At 37.9% G+C, this 18,397-nt stretch overlaps 1 protein-coding gene across 19 annotated transcripts in view; it reads left to right on the forward strand.

The window, feature by feature from the left end:
* The window catches only part of LCOR (ligand dependent nuclear receptor corepressor), a 108,699-nt gene that overhangs the window by 49,622 nt on the left and 40,680 nt on the right, over positions 1-18,397 (forward strand). For 12 of the 19 annotated variants that reach the window (XM_068949878.1, XM_068949879.1, XM_068949869.1 and 9 more), the window contains 2 exons: positions 14,302-14,589; positions 17,510-17,603. In XM_068949878.1, coding sequence (XP_068805979.1) covers positions 14,352-14,589; positions 17,510-17,603 — 332 coding nt within the window. In that variant the 5' untranslated portion in view covers positions 14,302-14,351. Of the gene's footprint in view, positions 1-881; positions 954-9,591; positions 9,725-14,301; positions 14,590-17,509; positions 17,604-18,397 lie in introns of those variants that run through there. The other 7 variants (XM_068949866.1, XM_068949863.1, XM_068949870.1 and 4 more) reach the window with 3 other exon arrangements.

The raw sequence follows: 18,397 nt of genomic DNA on the forward strand, positions 1-18,397 counted from the left end.
ATCCCAACCTCCTACCCCTTTCCCCTCCTTTGGAAAAACATTTTCTGAATAAAATAATACAAGTTAACGGACAGAGACTTCCCTCTTCTCTGCAACTTTTCCTAGGTGGTGTGATGTGGATTTTTCTGTGCAGTGGCCCTTTGTGATTTATTTATTTATTTATTTATTTATTTTTTGGGGGGGGGGGGGGGGGAGGTGGGTATTTGTAAGGGAGATCTTGTAGGGATCATGTAACTCTCTGCAGGGGAGGGCAAACTGCAGCTTATGTACCTTTACTACAATCGGAGTTTGGCCCTCTCCTTAGTAAGGAAATGTGGTCTGTTTTAACAACCTAGAGTCTTGTTCCGTATCTTGGAATCTCTCGTCCCTGTGGGCCATAACCTTTTTTTATTAAAAGGCTCATATATATGGCAAGGTTTTCACTGTACTTGTTTATAACCAAGTCACAGCCTAAATGTAGACGAGTCAGCTTTGCTGACATAGTACACTTGCAGCCTGTGCTTTCATAACCAGATTATAGCATGTTAGCCATTGTTTCATATACAGCTACACGTGATTGTTGCTCATCCCGTGTGTTTAAAATAATGGTTGCCCTATAGCATAGGAAGGGAGGCTCATCCGTCTTGGTGAAACTTCATTTGTTGGAACTCTTAGCGACTGCCGCTTCTTGCGTGGTGTAATATGACATGCAAACTGGATCACTATACACTTGCAGATGAAACAAAAACACCCTTTCAGCTGCAAGAGCTGGTGTGTATGGCAACATGACTTTTTTGTAAAGGAGGTTCCATGCTGTTGACACTGATACTAACCATGTTGCCAGTTTACTTTTGGTTTTTGTATTACCTTTTTTTTTTTTTTTTTTTTTTTTTAAGGCTTTTGGGGGGAGGGGGAAGAACACTTACGTTTCGAAAAGATTTAAGGCACAGCTCTTTCATTGAGACTGACAGCAGGTAAGCTCTATGTAGGCTTGTGCTATTAGTACTGTCTTGTTTGGCTTATTGAATTTTGTCTTTTTTATGAGATGACATGTTTAGTAGAGTTCAAGCCAAGCCATTGAATTTATCCTAGAAATGAATTTTGCTGTATGGTCAAGAGACTGGTCGTAGGCTAGGAGATAAGGATTTTTAAAAAGGCTGCTTACATTTTTGTCATCCTTGTAGGCCCACAGTAACTTAAAATAAAGCTTCTGAAAACTTGTGATTGTTAGGTGAAGATAAAAACCTAGGATGCGAATGTCCACTATGCAGTGTGCAGATTATGGTGATCTTGGTCTTTTCAAGCTTAAACACAACCTGTAGTCAAAAGCTTAGATATCACTGTTTATATTTTGAAGGTACTGTGCTAGCTTTTTCTTTCTAGTTTCACTTAGTAAAATGTAGCCCGTAATTATGAGTATCATTGCAAACCAGTGATGTATACCTTATGCTGTTGACAGTTATCACTTACATTAAAGATCCTCAGATGGTTACCCATTGTGTTGTGTGGTGTTTTCAAGTGGGCAAAAGAAAGATGCCGATGTGGTCACATCTGGGGCGCTCCATGGTGCTTTGGCATCAGTGATCTAAAGAGGTTGTAGGATTGTGCATGCAGAATGAGATGGGATGCATTGGGGACTTGCAGCGTTGTTAGTCAAAAGTGATAGATGAGGAGGAAGGAGGTTATAGACTGTGAGCGGGCCAGAGACAAATATGAGTTAACGAAGCCTGAGTTAGGGTCAGTCACTATGGACTTGCATAGCAATTTCTATCACTTCCCATTTCAGTAGCCAAAAATGCTTGTTTAAGCAGTTTTTCTTGCAGCTGGTTGATAAACTGAGGCAGTGAGGATGGCTTTATAAGCCTGCTTGTTTGCTGGATGGCCAGATAGCACTGGTGTTTTGGGGGTGGGGGGACCAGTCTAGTCAAATCAGACTTGTGACTGTTAATCCTGTTGATTCTCCTCATGCTTGTCACTGGGTTATCTGAGGCCTCTTTGGAATACTATAGGATTTTTATTTTCCTCCTCTCCCGCCCCTCCTGTTTGTGTTGGTTCTGTTGTGGATTTTTGGGGGGAAGAGGAATGTGTCCTTCGAAGACTAGTGAGTCCTACTCCCCGTGTCTGGTAAGAGAGGGTGAGGTGGGAGTGCTTCCTTTCCTTTATGGGTAGACCAAACTGTTGACTGTTGTTGATGCCATTAGCTTGCAATACAACATCAATCATCATCTTCCTTTTTTCTTTTCCTTTCTTCCCCCCCCCCCCCCCCCACCTTTTGTGGGGGTGTCTTCAAATAGTCTGAATTTAACAACAACATCATAATTTGAAATAAAACTTCTGAGACTTAATTGTTTCAAAAGTTTATCATTTCATTTGGCATTTAGATCTCCTGCTGATGGACAGAATTTAGTTAAGAATGGTACTGGTTTTGTTTGAAACCTCTTCCTTGCAACAGCTGTATTGATATCTTTAACTCTTCTTAAGGCGTTTCAGACTCAAGCTTTTTGTAACTACCCTGATTTGTCTGTTTTTAGTACACAGTGTGGTTGCAGTTGTGCTTTGTGCCTCACCTTTTCTTCAGTGTTGTGTTTTTCTTGTTGTGGTTTGTTTTTCTGTTCTTATTTTTGTTCATGTTCATCCTTTTAGATTCTTGGGAGAAGAAGTGGGCAATACGGGATGACTTGGGTTTGTGCCTGTGTAGTGGTGAGTTACAGAGCTGAAAGGTGTGTAACAGATATCGCAGCTGGTGAGAGTAAGCTGGCCATAAACCACATAGCTGTGTGTAGTTGTGGCTTTTTTTTTTTTTTTAATGACTGCATCTCTACCAATTTCCCTCTTGGATTAGTAGAGTAATTAATCAATGTACTAGATTTTGCCTTTGAGTGACATGTATGTATTTGGTTTGACAAGATTAAAAAATAGTAAACAGCCTTTTGCTTTTTCCTGGATTACGTTTGCCCATATGAATGACCTGTAATTTAGGAGACTGGTAGCTGTGCTGAAGAGCTGAGTTCTGGACTCTAGGATGGAAGTTGGAGGTCATGATTAGTTTATCGGTAGAGCTGTTTAAGGAAAAACCTGCCCTTGCTCTCCCACCCCGTTCAGTGATGTTAATTCTTGCTTTTACAAGCGATCAGATTCAGTTACATGCATCCTTCAAAGGATGGGGAACCATCTGCTGAAGTATTCTGAAAAGATTAATTTATTTGTAGCTGTAGCTCTGACTTGGAGGATGGAGCATACTAAGCAAATGCTTTTTTTTTTTTTTGACAGTCAAAATACAAGACAGTTTTTGATAGAGGAACAGAATTAAATGTCATTTGAAAGGGATGATAAAATACAGATAGAGTAGGCAGATATAATCTCCCAGACATCTTATTTTTGCCTACATCCAAAGGGCTATGTGGAATAATCTAAAACTTTTAGAAATTGAAATTTTTGTTTTACTTCTGTTAACTGTGATATAATTAAAAATATCATATGTCTCAGTATGGTATGATCAGAGAGAAAATAATTATTTAAGGAACCACTATTAGCTTGTTAACACAAGTATCTGTGTGCAGAAATGAATGTATGCTGAAGGACATGAAAGACAAAAGTTCTTGGCTGTAGCCATCTCATAGTGAGAGGAAATAGATTGTATTCTGTGTTATCAAACATGATGAACTCTCATTTGGATAGTCTGAAAATGTGGCGATTCTCAATTCTTTATGTTCTTTATACTTTATAGAAAAGATTTAAGATAGTGTAGTTTGCAAACTTTTTAATGATATTTTTTTCCTTCTAAAATCTTGCAGTACAGAGAAGACCTATCAGTTTGGACAAATTGAACTTAAGTGTACTAAACTTATTTTTCTTAATTATGGATCTTAATTTTTCAGGGTAGCTGGTTAAGTAAACTAACAAAGCTATTGTTACTAAGGGATGTCTCCATGTAGAACATTTGCATAAAATAAGGTAGTCTACTGTAATTTGCTCATAGTTGAAGTGCCGTGCCTGATTTAGGTTGGTGGTTTTTTGTTTTTTGTGTGTTTTTTTTTTTTTTTGGAAAAAGATGCAGGTAGGAGGTAAGGTCAGAAGAAAGCAGTGGTAATGAGGGGGCAGATGGAAAGGAATCCTTAAAAAGAAAGATTTGGAATTGAGTATATTCCTCGGGGGGGGGGGGGGGGGGGACAGAAAGACTTGTCTAAAGCTACATAAAGCAATTCATATGCATTAAAAAAACGGGAACTAATCTCATTAGAGCAGAACAAGAAGGATAATACTCTTAAGCATATTAACTGTTTTATAGATATATTTAAACTACAAAAATAACAAGAGAGAAAACGACTTATAGGAGCACTTTTTTGGAGTCTCATGACAGAAGGTAGAATCTGGTCTTTGAAGTACTATAAAATGCCTTGGATCCAGTGTCAGGATTTCTAACAATTTTTTTTTCTTGTTTAAATTGTAAACAATTATGGAAGTAGGATACAACATGTGAACTTTGAAGGAGTCATATCAGAGTAACTTTGAATTTGAAAATGTTTAAGATGATTTAAAAGCTTGTAATTGCTTTAAACAAGCAGCTTAAATATAATATTATGCCATTACTTCATTACGATAAGTCATAATAGCACCCTCTCAATCTGGTGTCCTTTCACTGTGAAGGAACATAAACAATGAGAAATGAACTGTGGTAAGTGTCTGAACAATTCTGATGAGAAGCTGCTGCTGTCATTTAAAGTGTTAACTCCTAGAATAATTTAAGATGGCAAAGGAAATATCTGAAAATAAGGTGAAAGTTGCAGAACTCTTATGATTTTGATAGATTTAAAATGTGTTTAAACTGTGTGCAGTGATCTTAAGTGCGCTGGAAGATGCTTTGAAATATTTCTAATGGTTTTCATCACTTAGGAGGAAAAAAAAAAGGTTCAGGCATTTCAACTGTCAATTTTGCATGGAATGATTTTAAAATAATTTGATATGGAGGTTAGAACCTGAAGAGGCACTTTGTAATAATCTCCAATATGTTCAGTAGTAATGCTGGGTAGCAGTTTTGCTTGCGCATAGATGTGAATGTAAGCATATTGTATTTCCACTTATTTTGATTTTTTTTTTCCTTGTATAGGTAATAAATTACATTCAGTAATTGTGGATCAGTTAAAATTGTTTTGAATTTGATAAACCTGACATCAGTTACCTTGGTTATTAAGGAAGTAATATAATTTCTTAAATATGAAAGCGTGTATATTCAGTTGGGAAAGGTTGCAAATTGTTCAAAGGGAATGCTCGGAATTGAAAGTGATCTTGATACATTAAAGAAACTGTATAGAAGAGACTGAAAAATGTTTTATCATGTCACGAGCTAAAGATGCCTGAAAGGTGGTAGCGTCACAAAAGTAGTAAGCTCTTTTGGGGATGTTTCAACAACAGAGGCATTTGTTTGATACATGGAGAGGAAATTACTCTTCTCCCTGAATGCTGGTAAAGCCTCAGCTGGGCGCATCTTTTAGAAAAGATGTGGACAAACTGGATAGCGTTGAAATGACATGAATGATTAGGTTGTGTTCTGGATTTCTTTAAGATACGCTGAAGGAACTGGGTTGATCTAATCTTGCAGGTAGGAAGAAGAGAAGGGAAGAAGACGAGCAACATATCTCTGGTGTCTGCACAGCTTGTCTGCAGAAAATAATAGTAGATTATTCTCCTTTCCATTAGTTAAAAGCTAAAAAGAGTGTACAACCTTAAGAAGTGTAAGTGTTGGAGAAGACAACCTAGGGGTGCCAAAACAGTCCTTTCCTACTCACTACTCCTGATCTTGCCTCATGGTGGGATGCAGAGGCTGGCCTGTATCACTTGGGTCTGTGCTGGCCTGTCAGCTGGAGGTGCTGCCTCTCTCTATTTCTCCAAGCAGGTAGGAATTAGCTTGTGCTGCTCCAGCTTATGGGCCCTTCCTGCACCATCTGCATGTGGCCTAAACCTGAAGCTGCTGTTGCCATATCTATACGAAAGCGTCCTGCATCGTACCTTTCTCTGCACGCCTGCAATTTAGGGTTTAGAACTGCTGTATCAATGTTGCCTATAAGGAGGGTCTCAAAAGGAGGATCCAGCCCTACAGCTAATGAGGCCAGGTTGTCCAGGATTAGGTGGATTCCCAAAGTCATGTGTTGACCTTGTATTTTGAAGACTTGGGCCCTGTAACTCTCTGACTTAATTACATTGTTGTACTGTATATCCTAATACGCAAAAAGTTCTTCCATCCTTTTGGATCCTGCGCAGACCACTCCAAGAAGCTTTTCCTGAGGCTTTGTTATTCAGTCCAGGGATGCTGAATGTTCAGTGAGGGAATTTGATGCTTTGAGAGTCTCTTCCCATGTGAAGAGAAGTACAAAGTGAACCAAATGAATGATGTGTTATAAATAGTATGTAAAAATAACTGACTCTTTCAGGATATTTCTAACCAGTGACAACGCTACCTAAGTATTAGTAATGATTTCCAGTTCCTGCTACCTGCATGTTGAGATTGAAAAGTTTGATATGATTCAGTACTGTAGAATGAGAGGATAAGACTGGAAGTAGTGGATCCAAAAATGGTTGCTGGGAAGAAATGATAACAAGCAAGAAAAACTTTTCAAGGTAGACTTTGAATAATAATCACAATCAAATGCATACTTTGAAAACTTGTTAACTTTCCCTCTAGCAGTGAACCAGCTGCAGAGATTGCTGGAATAATTCTGACACAATAAGAAAAGAAAGAAATACAATAATAGAGTTAAAGCAGAATTTTTTCCTGTATATTTGTTTCATCTAGTCAGTGTTGTACTGAAGATGGCAAAAAAACAGCTGAAGACTTTTTTTTCCCTATGCACAAGATTAAAGCTGACTTTTTTTTTTTTTTTTAATATAACTGTGCATTTCTTCACGCTTTGAAAATGGAGACTGATAAAGATTCATGCCGGTAAAGATACGTTTGTTCCTTAGTTTGAGGGGTAAGAACTGAGTAAGGCTGTTCCCTCGCTCTTCGCTTTGCCTCCTGAATGCAGATCAAATAGTCCTTTACTCAGATAGTCACCAGTGTAAGCCACTTAGTTTTGTCTTCCTGATCCCACTTTCATCATTTTTTTCCTCTATGTAGAAAATACAGAGCTTTACTAAATTGGTGTTAGCCTAGGTAGATTAAAATTGTACTCTTCATACGTTAACTTTACATGAATAATGTGGAGTATGCTTATTTGTGGTGAGGCCTGCTGCCACTGAACTCAGCTTGCACAGTGGCTAAGCTATGATTCTTGCTGTGTAATGTCTTAGTTGCAAAAAGTACTAGGAAAACTTTAAATGCATTACCTTGGGGACAGAGGTTACTTCTATTTTAGGCTTCTTTCCTTGTTACAGTCTGTCAAAGGGCAAAATGTCAGATCCGATTAAAGGAGTATTCCCTTTAATTCCGAATTCTGTTTGTCCTTTGGATTGAAAGTAAGCTTTTTGCCCTGGCTTGTGGGACGTTAGCCAGAGGATGCTAATTAAATTTAATAGATCTTATCTAGCCAAATCTCTGTGCTTAATATTGCAGAGGTTCCTCTTAAAGTGAAACTTAAGCATTTTGTCTTTAAGTGCTTAGATGTTCCAATGTCTCAATGTTTTTGTTGTGCCTAGATTAGTTACGTTATTAGTTGATTTGCACAAATGTCTCCTTTTTAGGCAAACTGATAAGCTGGGTTTGTGGTTATCCTGATAATGTTTGAAAGATCACTGAGCTATGATGATCTTAGTTCAGGATGGCAGTTAATAACCAGGATGGATCCTGCGTTAAATTTTGTCAGGTACAAAAGCACAGTTTCCAAAAGAGAATGAAAGTATGTTCTGTGAAGTCTCACCTGAAGAAGAGCTCTTTCAAAAATGTTAGGCTTACTTTCCACGTATGTTTTCACTGTGAAGTCCTATATAGACACTTGCATATTGAAGTCTTAAAAATTCAGACATAATTTTGTGATGTGTTTCTAGAGGGCTGGTGTAACCCAGGAGCACTGCTGGTACAGGAGTACCTGGTACAGAAGTAAACTCTTTGATTGTAGCTAACCCAAAGAGTTTGAATTCATATTCTTTAAAAGAATTATCTCGGAAGCGCTGGTCTCTCTCCGCTGTGAGAGCCCACGGGTTTGAGAGCAAGCTTGGAATCTATCTGATATGAAAAAGCTGAAGTAATTTTGTGACTTTTACAACTTTGCTTCCTGAAAATCTTACCTTCATAGAACAACATCTTGTTTTCATCACCTGTTACCTCTATGACTGCATGGTTCTCACCCTTTGACTTTTAGGATAAACTACTACTTTGTCTTTATATCCTGCCTGAGATAGTATCCCCTCCTTGCTTTTGATGGAGAAAACTTTTGGAAGCTGTTAAACTTCAAGTCCTCTGGTCAGAGCCCATATTGTGCAGGCCAGAGTCCACAGCATTTCAATGTATCACCCTTTGCACGTAGTTCATGTGACTGCTGTGTTCGTTAACTTGCTGCGTGCTGGTTATGTAACCTCGTTTCATGAAACCTCTTGAGGTTGAGATGATACAAACTTAAGAATGACTTATTGGTTTGCATTTATTGCAAATTATAAATGAATTGCAAATTCTGTTTCCTTCCCTTGTTGCCTCATGGCAATACTTACCTGAAATTGGCTTGTACTCTGGAGGCCAAAAAAAGCCAAAGATAGCCTCGATGTTATGGTAACTGATACTATGTAAAGGCTAACAAAACAAAACACTCCCTAAACTCAAAGAGTGGTTTTGTATGCATTCCTGCAGTAGGTAAATATAAGTAATTTTAATATTGCTTAAAATGAAAGTGGGAGGGAAGAGGCCAGGAAAGGGATTATTATCCTACTGAGCAGGAACAAGACAATGAAGTGGGGGGGAAAAAAAGAAAAGAGGAAAGGAGAAAAGTGTTTTCAAGCACTTGGATTTTGTATTTTTGTAACCATAGTCTTCCAGTTCTTGTTTTATATTTAAGATGTATAGCTTATTCTATAGCTGTTATTCTTTTCTCTGGCATTTTGCACAGTTTAATTATCCTAGTTAAAACACTTGTTTTGAAATATTTTTGAGATAACTCAGTTGATTCAGTTGAGCTGTAAGAGATATAATGAACTTGAACTCATCACAGGTGTTGCAGGCAGTGTACCTAAGTTTATTTCACTTAAAAGTAGCTGCTGCTAAGTCTTTTGACAGAGGACCTGTTTGTTGCTCAGTGTGCATGAATGTTGTGTAGAATAAGTGGAATTTTCTGTGTTCTATCCTCGGGAACTAGTTCTTACAGAAATAAAAGTGCTAGCTGAAAAGCAAGCGTTAGAAATCAGGTTTGTGGCCAAAATGCAAGGTAAAATATCTGAATCACTTCCTTTATGGTAGGCTTTTATTTCCCATACTGCTATCAAATCTTTTAGTCTTCTATTACATTTATGACAACAAAACAGGGCAAAGTACAATGTACTGGAGAGGCCAAAAATTCAAGTTATGATTTAAATAGATCTAACTCTGTGCTGAGTGTATAACAAAGTTTTGAATTTAATAAAATATTTAATGCTTAAAACTCTCTAATTTTGCAGGCAGAAAGAACTTACAGATATTAAATATCTTTGCAGGAACACTTAGTCAGTCTGGATGAGCCAGCCTCGGAAGCTGGACAAGAAGCTCTGCTTAGACAAGAGCAAGCAAAAATCATTCGGTTTGAGAGGCAAGCGGAAGAGTTCCTCAATGCAGTCTTTTACAGAAAAGGTTGGTTTTAACGGGGGGGGAAAAAATGGTATCTTTTACTGGTCTTTTTTGCATGTGATGCAGCTATCTCAAAGATGGGATGTTCAAGTAGTCATTGTATGTTCAGTATTTTTCAGTTATCTTACATATTTATCAAGAATATCAATTTACTCTCAAATAATGTATCAGTACAACAGTGTGGTCTTGGGAGAGAGGAAGAAAGTGCACCACATCTAACCCTGAGACAAAACTATCTGCGAGAACACTGGTGCTTTTGTAGTTTTGGAGGGATTAATTAATTCTTAGCCAGCAGAACTGCTTCTCTGACACCAGTGGTTAGGCGAGCAGGCTGTTTTGAGGTAGAGGAGAGCGGTGGTGGTGGTGTGGTATGGGGGGTGTTTTGTTTTTGGTTGGTTGGGTGTGTGTTGTGGAATTATTCTTTTTTTTTTTTAATAATATCTGTTCTAATGCAATTTTTCCTTAAAGGTCAGCAGTCTTTTCTTTCTGAGTATGGTCTGTAGTGATTTTTTTTTTCCTGCAATCCATGATATAAAATTTTGCTAAAATAGTGCTATATAGGGGGGAATATGAGAAACGATCAGCAGAAGAATTGGAAAATTTGTATTGTCAAATATACAGAGAACTGTAATAGTAGCTAAATGGTAGAAAATCTTGTAAATCTCTGCTGGAGTTATGCAAGTTAAACTGTACTCTTAAGAAAGCACAAAACTCATTTCACTGTATTCTACCAATCTGAGGAACAGCAATCCAGAGGTTGCTTCCAAATGCATCCTGAATGACAGTATGTTGTACTTATCAGTCTAACCCATGTGTGAGGAAAATCTGCCAAATCAGTAATTCCAAGCTATCTGTGGGGGCACAATGCAGGGCTTCAGTTTAACAAATTAGAAATTGCTGTAGCCAGTCCTCAGCCCATCCTCCCAGTGACCAAAATATTTAAAGGTGTTTTAAGTAGATAACAGTATTTTAGCCTTCTTTTTATGACTTAAATGAATAAATACAAACTGTACATTGTGATGTCTTGCGTAAAGCATGTAGGATGGTATGAAGGATGGTTACTGCATTACTGCAGATAGTTCAGATAATTCTTTTATTCCAAGTCTCCCCTTTCAGAGACTTTTTTCCTTTAAAGTTGAGGTTGCCTTTTTTAAAATTTATCCCCTTTTCTGTTTAAATCCAGGAGTGATTTAAGAAAATAAAAATCTAGAAAAAATAATACCAAACGCTTTTCCATATTGTCTTCTGATGGAAAAACACTTCCTTTTCATCACTTACAATTTTTTTTGATGCCTTATCTGTTTAACATTGAATTTAAAATTTCACATGTGACTCTTATGTGTATCTCTAGAGAAATGAATACTTTCCTAACTTGGGGGGAAAAAAATGGCAGATATTATAATGCGCTAATAATGGATTTAACACTGTCCATGGTCAGATGCCCTCAAATACACAGAATGAGGATTACAAAATCACTTCATACATCTTAAGAATCATTGAGGTGTCGTGTGTGTGTGTGTGTGTGTGTCTTTGTTTGTTTTTAGTTTTTGTTTTGTTTTTTGAATATGCACTTTCTTTCCTTCCTCTGGCAAGTCTGTGCTTGGAGCAAGAGCATGTAAGGGAGGGGAAGGAGCCTGGAAGGAAGTCAGTTCTGATTCTGTAGTGAACAACTGTCAAGCTTGGCTGTATTTTGATTATTTGAAGGGTTATTCTAACTTATGCAAGAGCCATGAGATCCCCAGGCCCTGTCACACCAGAGGGCACAAAGCATGGCAGTATTCTGAAGCGCCTATGTTGTCCAGAGAGACTTGGTTCTCCTGGCTTTATGCCAGCGATCAGTTCTTTTTCTTTCCTTCCTCACTGCCAGTAACGTTTGAGACTGGTGTTTCGTAACTCAAGCAGATCAGAGAAAATGCAGATGTTCTGTGAACAGATGCCTGTTGCAGGTCAAGCATATGCACTCATGTACTTAACATATGTAGGTAATTAACAGTATCAGCAAACTTTCTGAACAGGTTTACTGTAAATTAATCTTATTTATTTTCTTTCTGCTTTGTGCCTGTGGCACTCAGACTCAGTAATGCTTCTATCAAATAGTCATACTTTCCAGCGAAAGCAGAGTGATAGTATCAAGTTCTCTGATACTTTCACCTTGTAGCAGGATAGGACCCTCTTATGACAGTTTATTGGAACACCTTTTTTGGTTGCTATTGCCTTTCTAGGGCTTATGTATAGAAAAAATACATAAAGGATATTAAGTTTTAAAGCTCACGTGTACTATTTTTTTATACAGCTGATAAATATTTGCTGTATTTTTCTTCTGTAATAATCTCTGTGCTTTAATTAAATTCTTTTTTTAACAACTAGCCAAGCAAAGTCAAAATAAACATCTGTTTAATTTCAAGTGGTGCTGCAGAGCCACCAGCAAATATTTTGCACTTGCTTGTGAATATCTCTAATCCTTAGCATTTAAAGTTCAGGTTTTATGTTGAGCAAGAAGCCTTTAACATGGTCAGTAGCTACTCTGCTACACAGAAGTGAATTTTCAAGCAGAAAGTTAGTCTTGAGCAGCACTGGAAAGCTCTTGGTAGTCACTGTGTGCTGTGTCTGTAAAGTTACAGATGACAGTATTTTATGGCTGTAGGTATATATGATATTCCTGAATTTGGAAATATGTCCAGCTGTAAGTACTGTTGAATTACTCATGTGACTGTGCATGGCAGATGCTCAGAAGAGGCACAGAAAAAGCATGATTCTTCTTCAGAAAACTTAGTTACCAGGGAGCTCTGCATTCCTCTGAGCACCACAGGCACATGCTACAGGCACGTGTCAAATAGTTGGCAGCACTGGGAGAAGGCTATTGGTTTGTGCCTCAATTTAATTCTCTAGGCTTTCCTCGTGCCTTTCACGTGTCCTTCAACAGGCTATAGCAGAGAGCTTAAAGAGAAGAAAACTCATCCTAGCTGAAAAAAGCCTGTTATGGCTTGTGCCCTCGTGGACTATTTGGGAAGAAATTGGGAATATAAGTATACATAAACTTAAGTATGATTCATCTCTGGGGGTTTCTTAAAACTTTGGTGTGCCGTATGCTTAGTGACAATAAAACATCCGGTAGATATTACAGGAAAACGATTAAGTATTTACATAAACCTCTTAGTTTTCAGCTACTATACTAGTATAAGGTCTTAGATTTAGAAGGCTGTACATCACAGGAAGGAAGTTGGGCTTGATATTTATTTATTTGGAGCTCAGTATGGCTGCTCGTCAAGAAATGGAGTAACTGCTTACTCTGCTCTCTGGTTTGTGGGCAGCTGCACCCTCAAACCTCCGTATCGGTCATCCTTTGCAGATACCTCTAAAGTGGGTTTGCCCCATTGATCCATTTTTGTCAAAAGTGAGGGTAAAAGGCAAATCTAGCACTGAAATGTCCCGCAAATTACTAATACTTCTAATAGTTCAGTTGTGACAGATTACCTTTCAACTTGCATTTTTTTTGTTTTGGGTGTTTTTTTTGAAGAGGAAGTAAACACTTTGCTATTGTTCCTTCTGGAGAGCTATTTTTAAAGATTTGTTTGGTCCTCTTCTGCACAATTTTTTCTGAATCTTTCTCCAGAAATAGAAAATCGAACCTTTACAGCTGTTTCTGGAGCATTTTTGATTTGTTACCCGATTTGGCCAGAGAACACAAGCAGTGTTTGAGTTGGAGTGGCAGGACTTAGCTCCTGTGGTTCAGGAGCTACAGATTTGCTGTAACATCATGAATCACTACTTGTGTAAAATAGTGATTTGAATTAATATATTTTTTGTTGCCTATATCCTCATATACCTTTGTATTTATACACTGTTTATTATAAATAAGCAGCTTCCATTTCACATTTCTTACTAATAGGTTTAGTAGCTGTTTTAGAAATAGAATTACTTTTAATCTGATCTCTCTCTCTCTCTCTCTCTCTCTCTCTCTCTCTCATATCTGAAAGTTCTTTGGGTAGTATTTGATGCTGCATTGATTATAATGATAGAAATGACAAAAGGAATAGATAGAATGGGATGGAAGATGCTTGAACTTCTTATCTTTAAGGTAAATTATCTTGAAGTGTGTGGATCAGAACTATAGAGCTTGATTTACAGGTAATTTTGTAGGGCCTTACTACAACTGTTTCTCACCCCCCCCCCCCCAAGTCTGTAATTGCAGGTAAGTTACTCGGTTCTTCCATGAATAACCTGTTCTACTTTTTGTAATGAATTTCTTTGCTTGGTACTCTTCTTCGTGGGTCTAGCTCTCCTTTATGTTTCCACCCCTTAAAAAGGTCTGGTTGGATATATTTGAAAGCAAAGTATGAGACTGCCTATTTCGCATAGGAAACTCTTATTTTGGGGAGGTTATATTAGAATTAGTAATGCTTCTTGTTCAGGTATCCTAAGGCTAAAGTACATCTTCTATAGAAACTATTTTATCTCTGGCTTTTTTTTCCTGGATTTTTTTTTAATAAACATTGGTTTGTTTACTTATTTATTTATTTTTAATATAAAAGCTGTTTTATTTAAGTGGATCCTTAAAAAAAAATCTCTAATGTTTGCAGACAGTCCTAGGGTCTCTGACCCCAATATTCCCCTAGTGGCCCGTGAGATCATGCAGCGAATGATCCGACAGTTTGCTGCTGAATATACCTCAAAAAATAGCTCTACTCAGGACTCCAGCCAGCCCAATAGCACAAAGAACCAAAGCCTGCTGAAAGCATCTCTGGTCGCCTCCTCTCCCACGGCTGCAACTGCTCAGAACCCTGTGCTCAGCAAACTTCTCATGGCTGACCAAGACTCACCTCTGGACCTTACTGTCAGAAAGTCTCAGTCAGAACCTAGTGAACAAGGTAGGACTGATAAGTGTCTTGCATCCTATTGCGATCCATTAGTGGCATTCTTGTTGCAAAGACAGACAATTCAGAGTGCGCACTTTTACCTCAAACGTAAAGTGGAAAAGTGATAGATGTCATTACAGGAAAATAGTGACTAGTTCGATATAACTGGTAGAGTAGAGACTTGTTGGAAGAATATAGGCTCATAGACATGAGTGCTTTTCTGAAGAAGGGCAAAAGGGATGGACATGTGCCAAACTCTGGAGACAAGTGTGCTGTTGCTACTGGGAGCTGCAAGAAATAGTCTGCAAAATAGACTGTACACTTGCTGATAAGGCAAGGTCACGTGGTCATGAAAATTATAATGTTATCTGTTGTTCTAGAGATCAATATATAATCTGACTGAAGGACTGATTGATTTATTTTCTTTCTGGTCATAGTGTGAAAGCAGATCTCTTTAAAATACTATTTCTGTGACAGCCTGGTGGAGGCTGTAAAAATGATACCCATGAATTGTACAATAGCTTCCCTGTTTATGCATTTACAAGAAATGTCTTCTTTCTACCTTAAAAATAGACTTGTTCTGCAGAGCACAGATGAATAACTTGTAACAGTGTTGCAGGGCTTGTTTTAAATGGGAAACCTTGCTTTCTATCAACAATGTTTTTTAACAAGCAAATTCTGCAAGTGATTGTGGTATGTGAATGTTTCTTTTTCTGAAACTGTGGAATAGAGGTTATCGTCAGAGTACCCTACTGATGGGGTTTAAATTAGCCCTTTTACCCTTCTTTAGAAATGTATTACTAAGTGCCTGAAATCGTTCTATCAAATACAAGGTAGGCTGTTCCACCTCAAGTGGAAAAGGTGCTTTTAAAAAAAAAAAAAAAGAGAAGAAAAGCCATGTGCTAGCTAATATAGTATTGCAGGTATCTCTTTATTCTTTGTTGTTACACTTACGTTTATGGAGTCTTTTGTAAGAAGGTTAATTTTGTGTGTCCAAGAACATACAGCTTGGACATGTGGAAAGTTACCATTGATATCACTTATTGCAAATTGTTTCATCGCTTCAGTTAAAGTATTGCAAGGACAGTTGTATGGTATGACTTTTTTCTTTAAATGAAGATTTATATATTTATTTAGCTGTTAGACTTTTCATTGTAGCTAATTTTATAATAAATTTAACTAACTAGTGTCTTTTACATATGTATTTACAATGATCAAAGCAGTTTAACATTTATGAAGTTTTTCCCTGAAAAAGAGGCAGAGAGACTCAGTTTTGCTTCTGCTTTTTTTAATTAGAGAATTGAATGCTGAGAAAGAAAGCATTATATGTATTTGTAGATGTTTAGAATGCGGGTGAATTGTTCTTTAGCTACCAACCTTATGAGGACGCTTTAAGATAATTTGTAATGTTAGTAACACTTGCTATGGAATTAGAGCATGTGCATATTAACTTATACAGTAATCCATTAGCTGATGTAATTTTTTTCAATTTATTTTAATGTAACTAGGTGAGGATTTTGCCAGACTTAACAAGCGATTTAAGAGGCTGTCTAGTGGTGCTTTCTGTTGTATTTCTGCTCTAGAGGATTGAGAGGAAACAAGGCTGTTGGTGAACTTCTCCGTGGGGCATGAGACTGGGTCCAGCCTGTATTCAAAAACTCCTGGGTCATAAGGACCCTTCTAGGGGAGGAAGCCTGGATGAAGCTTCTTTAGAAGCAGTCGGTGCTATTTAGTATATCCTCTGGAAAAGGAGGAGCTACTTGAATGAGTTACTGTATCTTGTACCTGGATAGCACTCTGTTCAAGAGGAAGCACGAAGTCTCTTCTTGCTTAAGTTTGGGTTATGGTATGTTTCCAAATGCAGTAGCTGGAACAGCTTTCCATAAGAGGTTAGTTCTAGCTCACTGTGTCAATCATCTGGTTTTTTTATCCATATGTCAAATGAGAACTTGAAGCAATCTGAAAGCCATCTTACATTGTTCATGCATTTGGTGTCGCTTATGTGAGTTAAATGGAATGAGCAAGTAGCTCTGAAATGTCTGTAGTTTAACTTGCCAACAAGTTTCATTTACCTTTGCCTCACAAATTCCTTGTTTCAAAGTTTCCAGGAATTTCAGATGGCTGTGCTGCTTCTATGGCAATGACGCCCTTATTAAAATGACCAGAATTGCAAGTTGTTTCAGTGAGATGGAAGCAAGGCATTCCTAGCAAAAAGCTCTCCCTTTTCTGTTGTCTAGAAACGCATAGTTTGCATAAGGGGTTGCAGAGGAGCTGGGGTCAATGTGAGGAAGTGCCCTTAGTGTCTGTCCAGAGGAGAATGGAAGAAGCAGAGCAGCAAGAAAGACCTTTAGTATTTGGAAGGCGAGAGGGAGTCGAAGTGACAGGGTGGAGAGGGGAAAGGTAACAGCTTTGCCAGGAAGAGCCTAGCAGAGACATGGAGAGAAGGATGAAGCTAGCTGCCAGGTATGATGCCTGACTCTGTGTGTGTGCGTGTGTGCTTTCACCTGAAAGCAAATTTCCAGTATGAAATTCTAACATGATCTTTCTTCCATGGATTTGGATCAAGAATTTTTCAAATACTGGCTTAAAACCTCCCAACATCTCAGGAATTTGGAAAGTGTCTCATTTTGGGACTATAGTTATGCTATAGCCTGTGTTGTATCCTGAACCATCACTTGAACGCTCTGGCTCTTGTAACAGAGATGTTCTTTTAACTTTGCCAAATTTTGTTGAAACTTTTGAGGACTATGTTGAAGCCTCTTGTAAGCAAATTGTGAATAAATCCAAACCTCGAGGTTTTTTATTTCTTTTTTTTTTTTTTAAAGAAAATCCATGTGCTGAATATATTTTATCCCAAAGGATTTGTTTTATCAGGGGAGAACATGGCTGATCTTGTTTCTTCATGTGCCAAGTCATTCTTTTGTCTCTACAGACGGAGTGCTTGATTTATCCACTAAGAAGAGTCCTTGTGCCGGCAGCACCTCTCTAAGTCATTCTCCAGGGTGCTCCAGTACTCCAGGGAATGGGTAAGAGCGAGCAACTTACTATGACCTTTTAAGATAGTTTTTTACTAAAAACTTGTGCTGTCTACCTCCTGTTAAAATTAACTGATCTTTGGTTTTAACCCTTTGGAGTAATGTGTATTTCAACTTGGACCTTTGGCAAATACCTTCATCCCACCTACCAAATAAGAGTTGTTGCAAGCGGAGACAGGCTTAACTTGCAGTTAAGAAGTCTAATATCTGTTCATTCTGGCCAGTTTAGTATTTAGCCAAGGATCTTTCTATTATCTGCTTCTTGGATTCAGTGATAAGTGATGTCTGTGGAGATGGGAGCTCAGACAGTTAAGCCTATGAAGATCTTGGCAGTATAATATAGATTCCCTTCTTTAGGGGAAGGTTATCTAACAAAAAAGATTTTTATTTTAGGGATAGCAATGATTTGGGTGATGAACTGAACTGAATTAGACTTAAATCACTGCATGATCTTTGTTAATATTTCCTAGCAGAAACCATAAATTAAAAAAAAAAAAAAAAAGGGCGGGGGGGAGGGAGGGGAAGTCTGGTAGTTCAGAAAACTTTAAATACAGCTTCTTGGATTTATGATTGTATTGTAGCACTGAAGAAGTTTAAAAGACTGTAAAATATGTGGTGTACTATTCTTGCCTTAATTAGTTCAAGGTGTGAAAGAATGTTCTACCAAAAAAATTACTTCTAGGTTTCCTGTTTCTAATGGTCTTAGCATACATATGCTTAGCGACCCTTGACTCAGCTAGAACTGAGGTAATTGTACTGGAGAGGCTGGCTGGGAGTAAGAGGGA

Source organism: Struthio camelus, chromosome 7, assembly GCF_040807025.1.
Source record: "Struthio camelus isolate bStrCam1 chromosome 7, bStrCam1.hap1, whole genome shotgun sequence".
NCBI classification, from domain to species: Eukaryota; Metazoa; Chordata; class Aves; order Struthioniformes; family Struthionidae; genus Struthio; species Struthio camelus.